Source organism: Hypanus sabinus, chromosome 3 (genome assembly GCF_030144855.1).
Source record: "Hypanus sabinus isolate sHypSab1 chromosome 3, sHypSab1.hap1, whole genome shotgun sequence".
Lineage (NCBI taxonomy): Eukaryota > Metazoa > Chordata > Chondrichthyes > Myliobatiformes > Dasyatidae > Hypanus > Hypanus sabinus.
Window position 1 is genome coordinate 6,522,436 of NC_082708.1, and position 18,240 is coordinate 6,540,675.

At 46.2% G+C, this 18,240-nt stretch overlaps 1 protein-coding gene across 1 annotated transcript in view; it reads left to right on the plus strand.

Annotated features, from left to right (window-relative positions):
- The first annotated feature begins 456 nt into the window (after nt 1-456).
- LOC132390692 (cGMP-dependent 3',5'-cyclic phosphodiesterase) overlaps nt 457-18,240 on the plus strand; it is a 345,293-nt gene continuing 327,509 nt past the window's right edge. The window contains exon 1 of the mRNA XM_059963249.1: nt 457-583. Coding sequence (XP_059819232.1) covers nt 519-583 — 65 coding nt within the window. The 5' untranslated portion in view covers nt 457-518. The remainder of the gene's footprint in view (nt 584-18,240) is intronic.

Sequence of the window (18,240 nt, forward strand, 5' to 3'; positions counted from 1 at the left end):
GGTTGGTGCGTGGAATGCACTGCCTGAGTCAGTGGTGGAGGCAGATACACTAGTGAAATTTAAGAGACTACTAGACAGGTATATGGAGGAATTTAAGGTGGGGGGTTATATGGGAGACGGTTTAAGGGTCGGCACATCATTGTGGGTCGAAGGGCCTGTAATGTGCTGTATTGTTCTGTGTTCTAAATCAGCCACAATGGAACGGCAGAGCAGACTCGATGGGCTGAATGTCCTAATTCTGCTCCTGTCTTATGCACACAGACACGCACACACGCCATCCTGTGTGATCTTTCTGATCGGAGTGGAGTCTCTGAGGCGGCGTCAGATATATTGATCGCTCCTGTGATCCGGACTGCTGCCCAGCGGGGGGGGACGGGGGGGGGACGTGTCTTCGTCGTTCTCCAGCCAGGAGCGGAGCAGCCTCTACCCCTGCCTGTCCCTTTCCCTCGCCGCGCGTCGGGGAAGGACCGTGCCCCCGCGGAGCCCGCAGGAAGCATGCTGCTCCCCAACGCCAGGAGATGGGGCAGGTAATGCGACACGCCAGCCTGTGCCGAGGTTCTCAGATCCACTTTCTCCAGAGCTGGTAAGGATTTCTTGAACCTCCCTCTCCAGCCATGTTAACAATGCAGCCGAGTGGCTTAAAATAGAACGAGCTGATTTAAAAAAAAACACACCCGAAATTAATCCTGCGGCTCCCTTTCCCCTCGTCTCTTTATTTAATCCGGACAAACTTCTGATTTGCCCACAGATTAAATATCAGTTGTCCCGACCTCTGAATGGGCTTGATAGGATGAGAGGAGATTTTCGCTCCTTTGTAGCGCAATTCCTCACGACCCATAGCTCTCTTTAATTACTTGAAGGAGATCAGTGACCGAGCCTCATCCGATGTGCCAGCGAACGGGACACGGTATCACTGTTCCCGCAAGATGCCTGTCGACCCTCCGATCGCACCGTGGGATTTCCGTCAGCGAATATTAGATGCTGGGAACGGCTGTGATGGAAGAGGTCACACTGGAGAGCTGTCACTCACAGCAGCAGCGAGAAGAAGCTGCTGTGAAATTCTTTTGTTTTGGGAATATTGATTTTATTTTCTGCATTGGATATCTATTTGTTAAACAGGACAGGTAGAATTTAATGTTCTGTACTCACCCATCACTGAATGTCAGAGCAGAGACTGGGGGTCAGAGGCAGAGAAGGGTTTCCCCTGATCTGACCCAAATCCCACACCCGGGCGTGGGCAGTATGGACTGGATACACGGTGACGTTCCCTCCACACTGTCCCATCACACACTCCTGGGGTCAGACACAGAGTGAAGCTCCCTCCACACTGTCCCATCACACACTCCCAGGGTCAGACACAGAGTGAAACTCCCTCCACACTGTCCCATCACACACTCCCGGGGTCAGACACAGAGTGAAGCTCCCTCCACACCGTCCCATCACACACTCCCAGGGTCAGACACAGAGTGAAGCTCCCTCCACACTGTCCCATCATACTCCCAGGGTCAGACACTGAGTGAAGCTCCCTCTAAACTGTCCCATCACACACTCACAGGGTCAGACACAGAGTGAAGCTCCCTCCACACTGTCCCATCATACTCCCAGGGTCAGACACAGAGTGAAGCTCCCTCCACACCGTCCCATCACACACTCCCAGGGTCAGACACAGAGTGAAGCTCCCTCCACACCATAAACACAATTGATTCTGCAGATGCTGGAAATCTAGGGCAGCACATGCAAAATGCTGGAGGAACTCAACAGCCCCCTTCTCTCTTTTTCCATTCCCATTTCTGGTTCCCCTCTCACCCCTTCTCACCTGCACTTCACCTCCTTCTGGTTCCCATCTTCCTTCCCTTTCTCCTGTGGTCCACTGTCCTCTCCTATCAGATTCTTTCTTCTTCAGCTGTTTGGCTCTTACACCATCACCTCCGTAAAACCATAAGATATTCAGTAGCAACAGAATTAGGCCATTTGCCACATCGAGTCTACTCTGCCATTTCATCATGGCTGATCCATTTTTCATCTCAGCCTCAATTTCCTGCCTTCCCTCCACAATATCCTCTCCATATCCACTCTATCAAAGCCTTTCACCCTTTGATAGGTTTCAATGAGGTCTGAATTCTAGGAATACAGGCCTAGAGCCATCAAAAGCTCTTCATATGACAATCCGTTTCATCCTGGAATCATTTTTATCAATATCCTTTGAATTTTCTCCAGTTTCAGCACATCCTTTCTAAGATGAGGGGCACAAATCTGCTCACAATACTCCAAGTGAGGCCTCACCAGTGCTTTTAAAGTCTCAACATTACATCCTTGATTTTATATTCTAGTCCTCTTGAAATGAATGTTAACATTGCATTTGCCTTCCTCACCACAGGCTCAACCTGTAAATTAACCTTTTCGGGAATCCTGCACAAGGATTCCTGCTTCTTAGTTCATTCCCCCTGTCCCACCCACCCACCTTTCCCCTCACCTGGATCCACCTATCACCTTACAGCTTGTACTCCTTCTCTTCCCCCCTCCTCCTTATTCTGGCACCCCCCCCCCCATTCCTTTTCAGTCCTGATGAAGGGTCTCAGCCCAAAACATGGACTGTTTATTCCTGCAAATATCCTCCAGCATTTTGTGTGTGTTGCTCTGGATTTCCAGCATCTGTGGAATCTCTTGTGTTTCTGATGACAAAATGTTGCCCTTCACGTTCAAGGTCAGAGGATCAGTCCCACTCCCCTAAGCTGGGGCAAAGACTATGACTGTTCACCTTATCTCTGCCTTTTGTGATATTATAAACCTCTATAAGGTCACCCCTCAGTTTCATACACTCCAGAGAAAAAAGCTCCAGCCAAACTAATTTTTACCTTATAACTCAAATCCCAGTAACACCTTCATAAACATCTCCCGAGGACACAGCCTCAGTGTAGAGCGACATCCACTTAGAAGGAAGTAATACTTTATTGTTGCCAAACAATTGATACTAGAGCGTACAATCATCACAGCGATATTTGTTTCTGCGCTTCGCGCTCCCTGGTGTACAAATCAATAGTAGATATAATAAAAATTTAAATTATAAATCATAATTAGAAAATAGAAAAGGGAAAGTATGGTGGTGTAAGTCAGGTGCGGATATTTGGAAGGTACGGCCCAGATCCGGGTCAGGATCCGTTCAGCAGTCTTATCACAGTTGGAAAGAAGCTGTTCCCAAATCTGGCCATACGAATCTTCAAGCTCCTGAACCTTCTCTCGGAGGGAAATGGGACAAACAGTGTGTTGGCTGGGTGGGTCGTGTCCTTGATTATCCTGGCAGCACTGCTCCGACAGCGTGCGGTGTAAGGTGAGTCCAAGAACAGAAATGAGTAAAAAATTTCTTTAGCCAGAGGGAGGTGAATCTGGAATTCATTGTCACAGACGGCTGTGCAGGCCAAGTTAAGGTGAAGGTTGATAGGTTCTTGATTAGACAGGGCATCGAAGGTTACAGGGAGAGCGCAGGTGAATGGGGTTGAGAGGGATAATAAATCAGTCATGATGGAATGGCAGAGCAGACTTAATCGGTAGAATGACCTAATTCTGCTCCTATACTTTATGGTTTTTGTGTTGTAACCTTTTCTGCATGCTCTCCGGTTCAATGGCATCCTTCCTAACGTTCAGGGTGCAGAAATGTACACAGTATACCAAATGTTTTCAACTACCTCTTCAAAAGGCAGTGCCTCAAGCATGTGACATCCATCATGAAGGCCCCTCACCACTCAGGACATGCTTCCTACCATCAGGAAGGAAGTCCAGGAGCCTGTAGACCTGGTCTCAATTTTTAGGAACAGCTTCTTCCCTTCTGAACAGTCCATGAATATTAGCTCATTATTTTGATCATTATTTGCACTACTTACTTGTTTTTTATGTATTGCATTGTACTGCTGCCGCAAAACAACAAACTTCATGACATCGCAAACACGAGGAAATCTGCAGACGCTGGAAATTCAAGCAACAACACACAAAAATGCTGGTGGAACGCAGCAGGCCAGGCAGCATCTATAGGGAGAGGCACAGTTGACGTTTCGGGCCGAGACCCTTCGTCAGGACTAACTGAAAGAAGAGATAGTAAGAGATTTGAAAGTGGGAGGGGGAGATCTGAAATAATAGGAGAAGACAGGAGAAGACTTCGTGACATGGAGGCCCTCTGTCGGTCAGGGTTGAAAATGGATGTTGCGTCCCAGCTGTCTATATAATACACAAGCCTGAGCAGTACAATATGGAGAGCTAGCTGTTGCCCATGTAGCAAGCCCCCCCCTCTGCATGCAACTGATAAACCCAAAAAAACAGCTCAGACCGATACAGTTGGGCACCAGCAACGTCACAGGAGTTGCCAGTCGGCATTGAACTCGATGTAGGGCTGCCTTAGGGACTCCAGCTGCAGACTTATCTCTTTGACTTCACTCCTGACACCTTCCCTGTGAGCAGGTAAAGCAGCAAGCCAGCGGAGGTTTGAGATCAGAGTTTTCCTTCTAGATGAGTTACCAACCATGGCTGACGAGCTCAGTCTGCCCGAAGCCACTGGATTTAATGGCACCAGTAATCTGCCTTTGCCCCTTCTCCTGTCAGAAGCAACGGTTCCACCAGGCTTAGTAACTGAGCCACACGTGAAGGGCAGGAGCTGGACTTGGTTGTCAGAGGCTATTAGAGATGTATGCCATTGGGAACATTTAATAGGTAGTGGGGAACTTATCCCTATTACCACTCCTGGCTAAAATGATCTTAAAGGACATCTGTGGGTAATAATAAACCTGAGGCTGAATTGTTCTGAATTCTGAAATATGGCCGTAACAATGAATTTTACAACTGCCTCTGGAAGAGGTGGAAGAAATCCAAGGAAGATTGCAAGCTTTTGAGAACCTCAGAACGTTCACATTGTCCACCCAGTGGGGCAGGCTGAGGTGGTGGCGACAGAACTGTCTCAGCAAGGTTGCTGGGCCTTGTTGTGACCTAATTGTGATGTCACTCTGTGTTGGTCCAGTCGTCTGTTACTCTGTATAGAAGGCAGACAACCAGTGGAGGATAGGTTTGCCTGCTATGGCCAGGTAGGGCCTGATATTTCTCTTTTTTATCTTGCCCAGTGTTCAAAGCCAGTGGTTTAGTCCCTGGACCCAGAGCCTGAGACATGGTTCATCAGGAGGGGCGCGGGTGAGCTTTGTGGATGGACCCTCCCCCTCAGGTTGGATCCAAACCGCACCAAATGAACGAGAAGCCATCTCTCCCTGTTGTTTTAGAGATACCGATTGAGGTTCAGATTCAGATACCCTGCCACCACCGAGGTGTCGTCACCAGGACAGCCAACTGTTTATTTCTGCTGTGCACTACAAGCATTTTGAATTATATTTTATTAACTTATTTGTGGTAATATTTTGATCTATGTGATACTGCTTTGGGGGGGCACTATGGTGGTCTGGAGGAACGTTGTTCAGTTTGATTGTATATACGTACAGTCAGATGACAATAAACTTGAACTTGATCATGAGATTCAGACCCACATTCAAATTTAGATTTGGATTCTGATCTGGATTCAGGTTCAGATTCAGAACCTGATCCGCTTTCAGATACAGATTTAGATTTCGATACTGAATCTGATCTAGATTTGGATCCAGATTCTGATCCTGTTTCAGCTTCATGTTTTGTATTATTCTGTCTTGGCTTTCATTAGTCAGGGGAGTGAGTTTGAGAACTGTGAGTTAATATTGCATATCTGTAAAACTCTAGTTAAACCACACTTGAGGTATTGTGTTCAGTTTTAGCCTACTAATTATAGGAAGGATGTGGAAGCTTCAGAGATTTACTAGATGCTGTCAGGATTAGAGAGCATGGTTTATGAAGATAGGTTAAGTGAGCTAGGGCCTCCCTCTCGAGCGAAGGAGGATGAGAGGTGACAGTAGAGGTGTACAAGATGATAAGAGGCATAGATGGAGTAAACCCAGCAACTTTTTTTCCAGGGCACCAGAGGACCAGTTGGAGGAAAGTATAGGGGGGAAATCAGAGGTAAGTTTTTCACACGGAGAGGGGGATGTTTTGAGGGTCAGCACAACATTGTGGGCCGAAGGGCCTGTAATGTGCTGTACTGTTCTATGTTCTATAAGTATCTGAACGTGCTGCCAGGGGTGGTGGTCGCAGCTGATATAACAGGAGCATTTCAAAGAATCTTACATAGGCACATGGATGGAAGAAAAAGTGGAGTGTCATGGGCTGTGTAGATATGTACATTTGTATGGGCCAGAGGGCCTCTAGTGTTTATGTTGTATGTTCCCTGTTTTTGTTCGATGTTCCATGTTCTCTTGTCATATACTCCAGGTTTCAGTGGAGTTCACAGAGTAAGCAATGGAGGGTGTAATTTGAAGGTGATTGGAGGAATGTAAGGGGGAGGGTGCGGATGTTGGGGGTAGGTTTTTTACACAGAGAGTGGTGGGAATGTAGAACACACTGGTGTGGTGGTGGAGGCAGATACATTAGGGACATTTAAGAGACTCTTAGACAGGTACATAGACGATAGAAAAATGGAAGGTTATGGGGGAGAGAAATGCAGACTGATCTAGGAATAGGTTAAAAGGTCACCTCAGCTTCATAGGATCCCCAGTCACTTCTGGTCTCTGGACGTTCCCACTTGGAACTTGCCACAGGAGGGGGAGAAGGGGAGCAGAGTGCAAGACGGAGTGAGACTTTGAGACTATGAGAAAGAGCAGAATTAGGCCATTTGGCCCATCAAATCTGCTCCACCATTCCATCATAGCTGATTTATCAACCTCATTTTCCTGCCTTCTCCCTGTAACCTTTGACACCCTGACTAATCAAGAACCTATCAACCTCCACTTTAAATACCCAATGACTTGGCCTCCACAGTCACCTGTGGCAGTGAATTCCACAGATTCACTGAAATAAATTCCTCCTTATCTCTGTTCTAAATGGTCATCCCTCTATTCTGAGGTTGTCTCCTCTCATCCTAGATTCCATAGAACCATAAGATCATAATATATAAGAACAGAAGTAGACCATTCGGTCCATCGAGTCTGCTCTGCCATTCAATCATGGGCTACTCCAATTCTTCCAGTCATCCCTACTCCCCTGCTTTCATCCCATACCATTTGATGCCCTGGCTAATCAAGAACCTATCTAGCTCTACCTTAAATGCACTCAATGATTTGGCTTCCACAGCCACTCGTGGTAACAAATTCCACAGATTTACCACCCTCTGCTAAAGTATTTTCTCCACATCTCTGTTCTAAAAGGGACATCCTTCAATCCTGCAGTCGTGCTCTCTTATCCTAGACTCCCCTACCATGGGAAATAACTTTGCCATGTCGAATCATTTCAGGCCTTTTAACATTTGGAATGTTTCTATGAGATCCCCCCTCATTCTCCTGAACTCCAGGGAACATAGCCCACAAGCTGCCAGATGGTAACCCTTTCAATCCTGGAATCATTCTCGTGAATCTTCTCTGAACCCTCTCCAATGTCAGTTTATTCTTTCTAAAATAAGGAGCCCAAAACTGTACACAATACTCCAAGTGTGGTCTCACGAGTGCCTTATAGAGCCTCCACATTACATTCCTGCTCTTATATTCTATACCTCTAGAAATTAATGTCAACATTGCAGTCACCTTCTTCACCACCAACTCAACCTGGAGGTTAACCTTTAGAGTATCCTGCACAAGGACACCCAAGTCCCTTTGCATTTCTGCATTTTGAATTCTCTCCCCATCTAAATAATAGTCTGCCCGTTTATTTCTTCCACCAAAGTACATGACCATACACTTTCCAACATTGTATTCTTTTGCTGATGTCAAGCTAACAGGTCTATAGTTTCCTTTCTGCTGCCTCCCACCCTTCTTAAGTAGTGGAGTAACATTTGCAATGTTCGAGTTGGTCAGCACTAGAATGTAACCCTATGTCTTCAACCGAGTGAATACTAGAGGGCAGCACTGACTGGAGTTGCCAGTCCCCAACCCAGCATGGACTCAAATCCAAACAAGAGAAAGTCTGCAGATGCTGGAAGTTCAAGCAACACACACAAAATGCTGGAGGAACTCAGCAGGCCCCGCGGCTTCTATGGAAAAAAGTGTACCGGACATTTTGGGCCGAGACCCTTTAGCTGGACACTCAAACACTCTCACACACTGGCTTTGGCCTCTCCTTCCCTAAGCAGCTGCAGTAGGTGAACCCATGACATGAGTGCCCGGTCCGTTTCACACAGCTCCCCACAGTCGGTCTCTCCACTGAACCAGTGCACCGGGTTTGCAGTATTCTGCATTACCAATATCCAATGGGTCTTGCGATCACAAGAAAAAAGTGGGGCACAAACGACTAGGGTGGTAGAAACAGCATACTTACCTTCTTTGCTCAGGGTGTTGAGTATGAACGATGGGAGGTTATGTTGCTGTTGCTGAAACTTTGGTTTGGCCACACGCGCTAAGTTCCGGTCAGCCCATTACAAGAAGAACTTAGAGGCTTAGGAGTGGCTGCAGTAGAAGCTCGTAGGATGCTGCCTGGAATAGAGGGCATGAGGTTGGCAAAACTGAAATTAGCTCCCAAACTGGGGTCCATGGACCCCCCTGATCCATGGCATAAAAGTGGCTGGGAAACCCCTGGTTTAATGGGATGTCAGAAGACTTTTTGTTTTGCAGAGTGTGGCTGCTGTGTGGAACCACGGCCAGGGCTGGTGGTAGAGGCGGATACATTAGGGGCATTTAAGAGGCTCTTAGATAGGCACACGGATGAAAGAGGAATGGAGGAACGGAAGGGTTAGATTGATCTTTAGAGTACGTTAAAAGTTTGGTACAACATTGAGGGCTGAAGAGCCTTACTGTTCTGTAATGTTTTATGTTCCATGTTCCATCTTCTGTGAGTAAATTCTCCCATAAGATGAGACACTCTCCCCACATACAGCTGCCAAGATCCCTCGGTGTCTGATAAGTTTCAGTCAATCCCCAACTCAGAATCAGAATCAAGTTTAATATCACTGGCATATGTTGTGAAATCTGTTGACTTGGGACAGCAGCATGATGCAATACATAAAAATAAAGAACTATAAATTACAATAATAAAAACTGTAAATATCTGTACAAAATAGGAAGTAAATAAGTAGCACAAAAAGAGAGCCAAAAAAACGAAGAAAAGAAATAGTGAAGTGGTGTCCATGGGTTCAATGTCAATTCAGAAATCAGATGGCAGAGGGGAAGAAGCTGCTCCTGAAAAGTTGAGTGTGTGTCACAGCAGCAACCTCTTAGCAAGACCAAGCTGCTGATTATTGACTTCAGGAGGAGGAAACCAGGGGTCCATTATCCAGTCCTCATTGGGTGATCAGAGGTGGAGAAGGTCAGCAATTTTAAATTCCTTGGTGTTACCATTTCCGAGGATCTGTCCTGGGTCCAGTATGCAACTACCATTATGAAGAAAGCTCGACAGCACCTCCAGTTGCTTAGAAGTTTGTGAAGATTCAGCGTGACATCTAAAACATTGACAGATTTCAATAGATAGGTGGTGGAGAGTACTGTATATTGACTGGTTGCATCATGGCCTGGCAGGGAACACCAATGCCCTTGAACAAAAAAAAATCTTACAAAAATTAGTGGATACAGCCCAGTCCATCACATGTAAAACCCTCCCCACCATTGAGCACATCTACACAGAGTGCTGTTGTAGGAAAGCAGTGTCCATCATCAGGGAGCCCCACCACCCAGGTCATGCTCTCTTCTCACTGCTGCCATCAGGAAGGAGGTACAGGAGCATCAGGAACTGTATTACACCTCACCAATCAGGCTCTTGAACCAAAAGGGATAACTTCACTTGTCCCATCATTGAACTGTTCCCCACAACCTATGGACTCACTTTCAAGGACTCTTCATCTCATGTTTTTGATATTTATTGCTTATTTATTTATTTATTTATACTATTTTTAATTTTTGTATTTGCACAGTTGGCTGTCTTTTGCTCATTGGTTGTTTGTCTGTCCTGTTGGGTGTGGTCTTTTCATTGATTCTATTGTGTTCCTTGGATTTACTGTGTATGTCATCAATAAAATGAGCTCAGGGTTGTATACGGTGGTGTATATGTACTTTGATAATATATTTACTTTGGGCTTCGAACTTCAGGTTTTTGTACCTCCTCTTTGATGGTAGCATTGAGAAGTGGGCAATAGTGGTCCTCAATAGTGGATGTCTCCGTCTGTATCCATGATGGGAACTGGCTGAGTTTGCAAATTTCTGCAGCTTTTTCCGATCCTGTGCAGTGGCCCCTCCGTTCCAGACGGTGATATGAGTCAGAATGCTCTTCCTATACATCCGTAGAAATTTGCCAGAGTCTTTGGTGACACGTCAAGTCTCCTCAAACTCCTAATGAGATATAGCCACTGTGGTGGCTTCTTTGTAGTTGTATCAATATGTTGGATATCTCCATGGAAACAACGCCGATTGTGGTTGTACTGCTTGCCCAATTCCACATAGGAAGCGTGGCTGCAGCTCAGGATGTTTAAGGGAACAGGTTTTTGACTCCCAATGCAAACCATCTTGCTGGCAAACGTACACTCTCTAGTAAATAAGATTGATTGATCTCAGAGCTAGGGTGCTGTATCAGAGGGACATTAGGACTGCTTGTGTACTTTGTTTCATGGAATCCTGGTTAACCCTTTCCATACCGGACACCGCGATTCAGATTGACGGGTTCACTATGCACCGTCAGGATAGGACTGTCGAGTCTCTCACGAGCAGAGATGGAGGAGTATGCCACATGATCAGCTCCTCTTGGTGCACAAATGTATCAGTGTTGTCCCAATTCTGCTCACCAGACCTGGAATTTCTCACAATTAAGTGCCGTCTGTTTTACCTGTCGTGGGAGATTTCTATGATCACTTTGGCTGTGGTGTACATTCCACCTCAGGCCAGTGTCAAACAGACTCTAGATGATCTGAGCAATGGGATCAACATGCACGAAACAGCACACCCTGAAGCTTTCACCATCATTTGGGGGATTTTAACCAGGCCAGCTGGAAAAAGTCACTAAATAATTATCAACAAATCACTTGTAGCACTAGAGGAAACAACACCATCTGTTGTTACACCACCATCGAGAATGCCTACTGTTCTATTCCACACCCTCACTTCGGGAAGTCTGATCACTTGGCTGTACTTCTACTCCCTGAGTACAGGCAGAGACTGAAGACTGCAACACCAGCAGTGAGGACCAAGAAGGTATGGAAAAGGGAAGCACAGGAGCGCCTACAGAACTGCTTTGAATGTATTCAGGGATTCATCTTCGAACCTGGGTGAGTATCCTGCAGTTGTTATCAACGTCATTAAAACCTGTGTGGATGAGTGTGTGCTTACAGAGATTTGCTGTACATTCCCAAACCAAAATCTGTGGATGAACCAGGAGGTTCGTCATCTGCTGAGGGCTAGATCTGTGGCATTTAAGTCGGGCGACCCAGGTCAATACCGGAAAACCAGGTATGACTTGCGGAGGGTGATTTCAAGAGCAAAGAAAGTATTCCAACAGGTTGGAGGCGACATCGGATGCACGTCAACTCTGACAGGGTTTGCAAGCTATTACTTCCTACAAAGCGAAACCCAATGGCAGCACTGATTCAGTACCAGACGAGCTCAACACCTTCTATGCCCACTTTGAAAGGGAGAACACAACTGTGGTAAACTATGTATACCTGTCTGGACATGCCCCTCTGCTGACTGCTCCTGTGGCTCCTCCCACAGACCCCTGTATAAAGGCAGTTGGTGGCACTGTTCCTCCCTCAGTCTCCGAGATGCCGTGCTCCCTTTTTGCTGCTAATAAAAGCCTATCGTTCACTTCCAGTCTCCGAGTTATTGATGGTGCTTCAACAACCACAGCTGTGAAGATCCCTGCTGCACCTGATGACCCTGTGATCTCCATCTCAGAGGCTCATGTTAGACTGTCTTTTAGAAAGGTAAACCCTCGCGAGGCCCCAGGCCCTGACGGCTCTGAAAACTTGTGCCAACCAAATAGCGGGAATATTCAAGGACTTTTTCAACCTCTCACTGCTATGGGCAGAAGCTCCCACTTGCTTCAAAAAGTCAACAATTATACCAGTGCCAAAGAAGAATAATGTGAGCTGCCTTAATGACTATCACCCAGTCGCACTCACATTATAGACAATAGGTGCAGAAGTAGACCATTCGGCCCCTCGAGTCTGCACCGCCATTCTGAGATCATGGCTGATCATTCACTATCAATACCCAGTCTCTGCCTTGTCCCCATATCCCTTGATTCCCCTATCCATCAGATATCTATCTAGCTCCTTCTTGAAAGCATCCAGAGAATTGGCCTCCACCATCTTCTGAGGCAGTGCATTCCACACCTCCACAACTCACTGGGAGAAGAAGCTCTTCCTCAACTCTGTTTTAAATAACTGACCTCTTATTCTCAATCCATGCCCTCTGGTACTGGACTCTCCCAACATCTGGAACATATTTCCCGCCTCAATCCTATCAAATCCTTTAATTATCTTAAAAGTTTCAATCAGATCCCCTCTCAATCTCCTCAGTTCCAGCGTGTACAAGCCCAATCTCTCCAATCTCTCTGCGTAAGACAGCCCTGCCACCCCAGGAATCAACCTAGTGAATCTACGCTGCACTTCCTCAATTGCCAGAATGTCCTTCCTTAAACCTGGAGACCAAAACTGTACACAATATTCCAGGTGTGGTCTCACCAGGGCCCTGTACAAATGCAAAAGGACATCCTTGCTCTTGTACTCAATTCCCCTTGTAATAAAGGCCAACATTCCATTTGCCCTCTTCACTGCCTGTTGCACTTGCTCATTCACCTTCATTGACTGATGAACTAGGACTCCTAGGTCTCTTTGCATTTCTCCTTTACCTAACTCTACACCGTTCAGACAATACTCTGCCCTCTTGTTCCTGCTTCCAAAGTGGATAACTTCACATTTATTCACATTGAATGACATCTGCCAAGTATCTGCCCACTCACCCAGCCTATCCAAGTCTCCCTGTATTCTCCTAAAGTCCTCTTCGCATGTCACACTGCCACCCAGTTTAGTATCGTCAGCAAACTTGCTGATATAGTTTTCAATGCCCTCATCTAAATCGTTGACATAAATCGTGGTCCCAATACAGAGCCCTGTGGTACCCCACTAGTCACCTCCAGCCAGTCCGAGAAACACCCATTCACTGTTACCCTTTGCTTTCTATCTGCCAACCAGTTTTCTATCCATGTTGAAACCCTGCCCCCAATGCCATGAGCTCTGATTTTACTCACCAATCTCCTATGTGGAACCTTATCGAATGCCTTCTGAAAATCTAGGTACACAACATCCACTGGCTTACCCTCGTCTAACATCCTTGTTACACCCTCAAGAAACTCCAATAGATTAGTCAAGCATCGACAGTGATGAAGTGCTTTGAGAAATTGGTTATGACGAGACTGAACTCCTGCCTCAGCGAGGACGTGGACCCATTGCAATTTGCCTATCGTCACAATAGGTCAACGGCAGACGCAATCTCTATGGCTCTTCACACGGCTTTAGACCACCTAGACAACAAAAGCACCTACTGTTCATCGAGTACAGCTCAGTATTTAGTACTATCATTCCCACAATCCTGATTGAGAAGTTGCAGAACCTGGGCCTCTGTACCTCCCTCTGCAATTGGATCCTCGACTTCCTAGCCAGAAGACCACAATCTGTGCAGATCGGTGATAACATCTCCTCCTCACTGACGATCAACACTGGTGCACCTCAGAGGTGTGTGCTAAGCTCTATTCACTATTCTTTATATGTACATGACTGTGTGGCTAGGCATAGCTCAAACACCATCTATAAATTTGCTGATGGTACAACCATTGTTGATAGAATCTCAGATGGAGATTAGAGGGCAAACAGGAGCAAGATATACCAGCTAGTTGAGTGGTGTCTGAGCACCAGCCTTGCACTCAACGTCAGCAAGATGGAAGAGCTGATTGTGGACTTCAGGAAGGGTAAGATAAAGGAACACATACCAATCCTCATAGAGGGATCAGTAGTGGACAGAGTCAGCAGTTTCCTGGGTGTCAAGATCTCTGAGGATCTAACCTGGTCCCAACATATTGATGTAGCTATAAAGAAGGCAAGACAGTGGCATTAGAAGTTTGAAGAGATTTGGTTTGTCATCTAAAACACTCAAAAATGTCTATACATGTACTATGGAGAACATCCTGAGGCTGCACAGGATCAAAAGAAGCTACAGAGAGTTGTAAAGTTAGTCAGCTGCATCTTGGGTACTAGCCTCTGTAGTGTCCAAGACATCTTCAAGGAGCAGTGCCTCAGAAAGGTGACGTCCATTATTAAGGATCTCCATCACCCAGGACATGCCCTCTTCTCATTGTTAGCATCAGGAAGGAGGTACAAAAGCCAGAAGGCATATACTCAATGATTCAGGAACAGCTTCTTCTCCTCTGCCATCCGATTCCTAAATGGACATTGAACCTGTGAACACTACCTCACTTTTTTAAAAATATATATATTATTTCTGTTTTTGCACTATTTTAATCTATTCAATATACGTATATATACTGAATATAGGTCGCTAGGTGCTTTTTAGACATTCTATTAATTCAGTTCAGGAATGGGGGAGACAGTCAGAGCAGTGGTGTGCTCCGTATGCAGTATGTGGGAAGTCAGGGTCAACACAGTTGTCCCTGATGACCACACCTGCAAAAGGTGCGTCCAGCTGCAGCTCCTATCAGCCCGAGTTAGGGAGTTGGAGCTGGAGCTGGATGAACTACGGATCATTCGGGAGGCAGAGGCAGAGAGAGATAGGAGTTATCAGGAGGTAGTCACACCAAAAATCCAAGAAGTAGGCAGATGGGTGACGGTCCAGAGAGGCAAGGGGAGCAGGCAGAGAGAGCAGAGCACCCCTGTGGCCATTCCCATTAACAATAAGTATACCGTACTGGATACTGTTGATGGGGATGACCTACCAGGAATGAGTTGCAGTGGTCCTGCCTCTGGCACAGAGGTTGAACCCTCAACTAGAAAGGGGAGGAGGGAAGAGAAGAGAGCAATAGTTTTAGGGGATTCTATAGTTAGGGGGGCAGATAGGAGATTTTGTGGGGCAGATCGGGAGTCTCGGATGGTATGTTGCCTCCCTGGTGCCAGGGTCCGGGACATCTCAGATTGGGTACAGGCTATTCTTGAGAATGAGGGCATGAACCCAGATGTAGTGGTCCATGTAGGGACCAACGATGTAGGTAAGGTGAGTGAGGGGGTCCTGCTTAGAGAGTTCAGGGAGTTAGGAGTGAAGCTGAAAGGCAGGACCTCCAGGGTGACAATCTCGGGATTGCTACTTGTGCCATGTGCGAGTGAGGCGAAGAATAGAATGATTATGCACATTAATACGAGGCTGAGAGCATGGTGCAGGAAGGAAGGGTTCAGGTTTTTGGATAATTGGTCTTTGTTCCAGGGACATTGGGATCTGTTTCGAAGGGACGGTCTACATCTGAACTGGAGGGGTACTAGCATTCTTGCAGGAGTGTTTGCCAGTGCTGCTCGGGGGGGGGGGGGGGTTTAAACTAGATGTGCAGGGGGCAGGGATCCAGATCCAGAGGGTTGGTCAGAAGGAGCATGGGATTAAATGTGTAGAAGGTTTGGGTGATCTTGAGAAGGTCATCAAAATTCAGGGTGCAATTAGCCCGATGGAAGTTCAAGGAGCTGGGTTAGGTACAGTAGACAGTCTTTTAAGCAAAGAGAGGAAGAATGGGCTAAGAATTCTATACTTGAATGCACGTAGTGTCAGAAATAAGGCAGATGAAGCTCAGATGAAAATGGGGAACTACGATATTGTTGGGATAACGGAGACATGGCTGCAAGGGGATCAGGCCTGGGAATTGAGTGTACCAGGGTATACATGCTATCGTAGAGACAGAAATATGGGAAGAGGGGGTGGGGTGGCCCTGTTGGTGAGGAATGAGATTCAGTCCTTAGCAAGAGGTGACTTGGGAACAGGGGAAGTAGAGTCTGTGTGGATTGAGCTGAGGAACAGTAAGGGTAAAAAGACCCTAATGGGTGTTGTGTACAGGCCCCCAAACAGTAGCGTGGATATTGGGTACAAGTTGATTAGGGAGTTAACATTGGCATGTGCTAAAGGTAATGTAGTAGTTATGGGAGATTTCAACATGCAGGTGAACTGGGAGAATCAGGTAGGTGCTGGACCCCAGGATAGGGAGTTTGTGGAGTGTCTAAGGGATGTATTTTTGGAACAGCTTGTGCTTGAGCCAACCAGGAACGAGGCTATTTTGGACTTGGTGATGTGTAATGAACAGGAATTGATAAGTGATCTTGAAGTAAAGGAGCCATTAGGAAGTAGTGATCATAACATGATAAGTTTTAATCTACAATTTGAGAGGGATAAGGGCAGATCAGAGGTGTCAGTGTTGCAATTAAATAAAGGAGACTACGGAGCCAGGAGGGAAGAGCTGGCCAAAGTTAAATGGGCGGATGCCCTGGCAGGAAAGACAGTGGATCAGCAGTGGCAGATATTCTTGGGCATAATACAAAAGATGCAAAAGCAGTTCATTCCAATGAGAAGGAAGGATTCAAAGAGGGGGAAGGGGCCACAGTGGTTGACAAAGGAAGTCAGAGATTGTATAGCATTAAAGAAAAAGAAGTATGACAGGGCTAAGATGAGTGGGAATACAGATGATTGGGAAAGTTTTAAGGAGCAGCAGATCTTAACTAAAAATGCAATACGGAGAGAAAAAATCAGGTATGAGCTCAGTCTAGCCAGGAATATAAAAGGGGATAGCAAAAGCTTTTTTAGCTATGTGAAGAGAAAGAAGATAGTTAAGAACAATGTTGGCCCCTTGAAGAATGAATTGGGAGAAATTGTTATGGGAAACAGGGAAATGGCAACAGAATTTAATGCGTATTTTAGATCTGTCTTCACCGGGGAGGACACAAGCAATCTCCCAGATGTATGGATGGGCCAGGGTCATAAGATATCAGAGGAATTGGGACAGATTGACATTAGGAAAGAAACTGTGATGAGTAGACTGATAGGACTGAAGGCTAATAAATCCCCGGATCCAGATGGTCTGCATCCGAGGGTTCTAAAAGAGGTAGCTCAGGAAATTGCGGATGCACTGGTAATCATTTTCCAATGTTCCTTAGATTCAGGATCAGTTCCTGAAGGTTGGAGAGTGGCTAATGTTATCCCACTTTTCAAGAAGGGAGGGAAGGAGAAAACTGAGAACTATCGCCCTGTTAGCCTAACGTCAGTCGTGGGGAAGATGCTTGAGTCCATTATTAAGGACGAAATAGTGGCACATCTAGATGGCAGAAATAGGATTAGGCCGAGCCAGCATGGATTTACCAAGGGCAAATCATGCTTGACTAATCTGTTGGAGTTTTTTGAGGGTGTAACAAGGATGTTAGACGAGGGTAAGCCAGTGGATGTTGTATACCTAGATTTTCAGAAGGCATTCGATAAGGTGCCACATAGGAGATTGGTGAGTAAAATCAGAGCTCATGGCATTGGGGGCAGGGTTTCAACATGGATAGAAAACTGGTTGGCAGATAGAAAGCAAAGGGTAGCAGTGAATGGGTGTTTCTCGGACTGGCTGGAGGTGACTAGTGGGGTACCACAGGGCTCTGTATTGGGACCACAGCTCTTTACGATTTATGTCAATGATTTAGATGAGGGCATTGAAAACTATATCAGCAAGTTTGCTGACGATACTAAACTGGGTGGCAGTGTGACATGCAAAGAGGACGTTAGGAGAATACAGGGAGACTTGGATAGGCTGGGTGAGTGGGCAGATACTTGGCAGATGTCATTCAATGTGAATAAATGTGAAGTTATCCACTTTGGAAGCAGGAACAAGAGGACAGAGTATTGTCTGAACGGTGTAGAGTTAGGTAAGGGAGAAATGCAAAGAGACCTAGGAGTCCTAGTTCACCAGTCAATGAAGGTGAATGAGCAAGTGCAACAGGCAGTGAAGAGGGCAAATGGAATGTTGGCCTTTGTTACAAGGGGAATTGAATACAAGAGCAAGGATGTCCTTTTGCATTTGTACAGGGCCCTGGTGAGACCACACCTGGAATATTGTGTACAGTTTTGGTCTCCAGGTTTAAGGAAGGACATTCTGGCAGTTGAGGAAGTGCAGCGTAGATTCACTAGGTTGATTCCTGGGATGGCAGGGCTGTCTTACGCAGAGAGATTGGAGAGATTGGGCTTGTACACGCTGGAACTG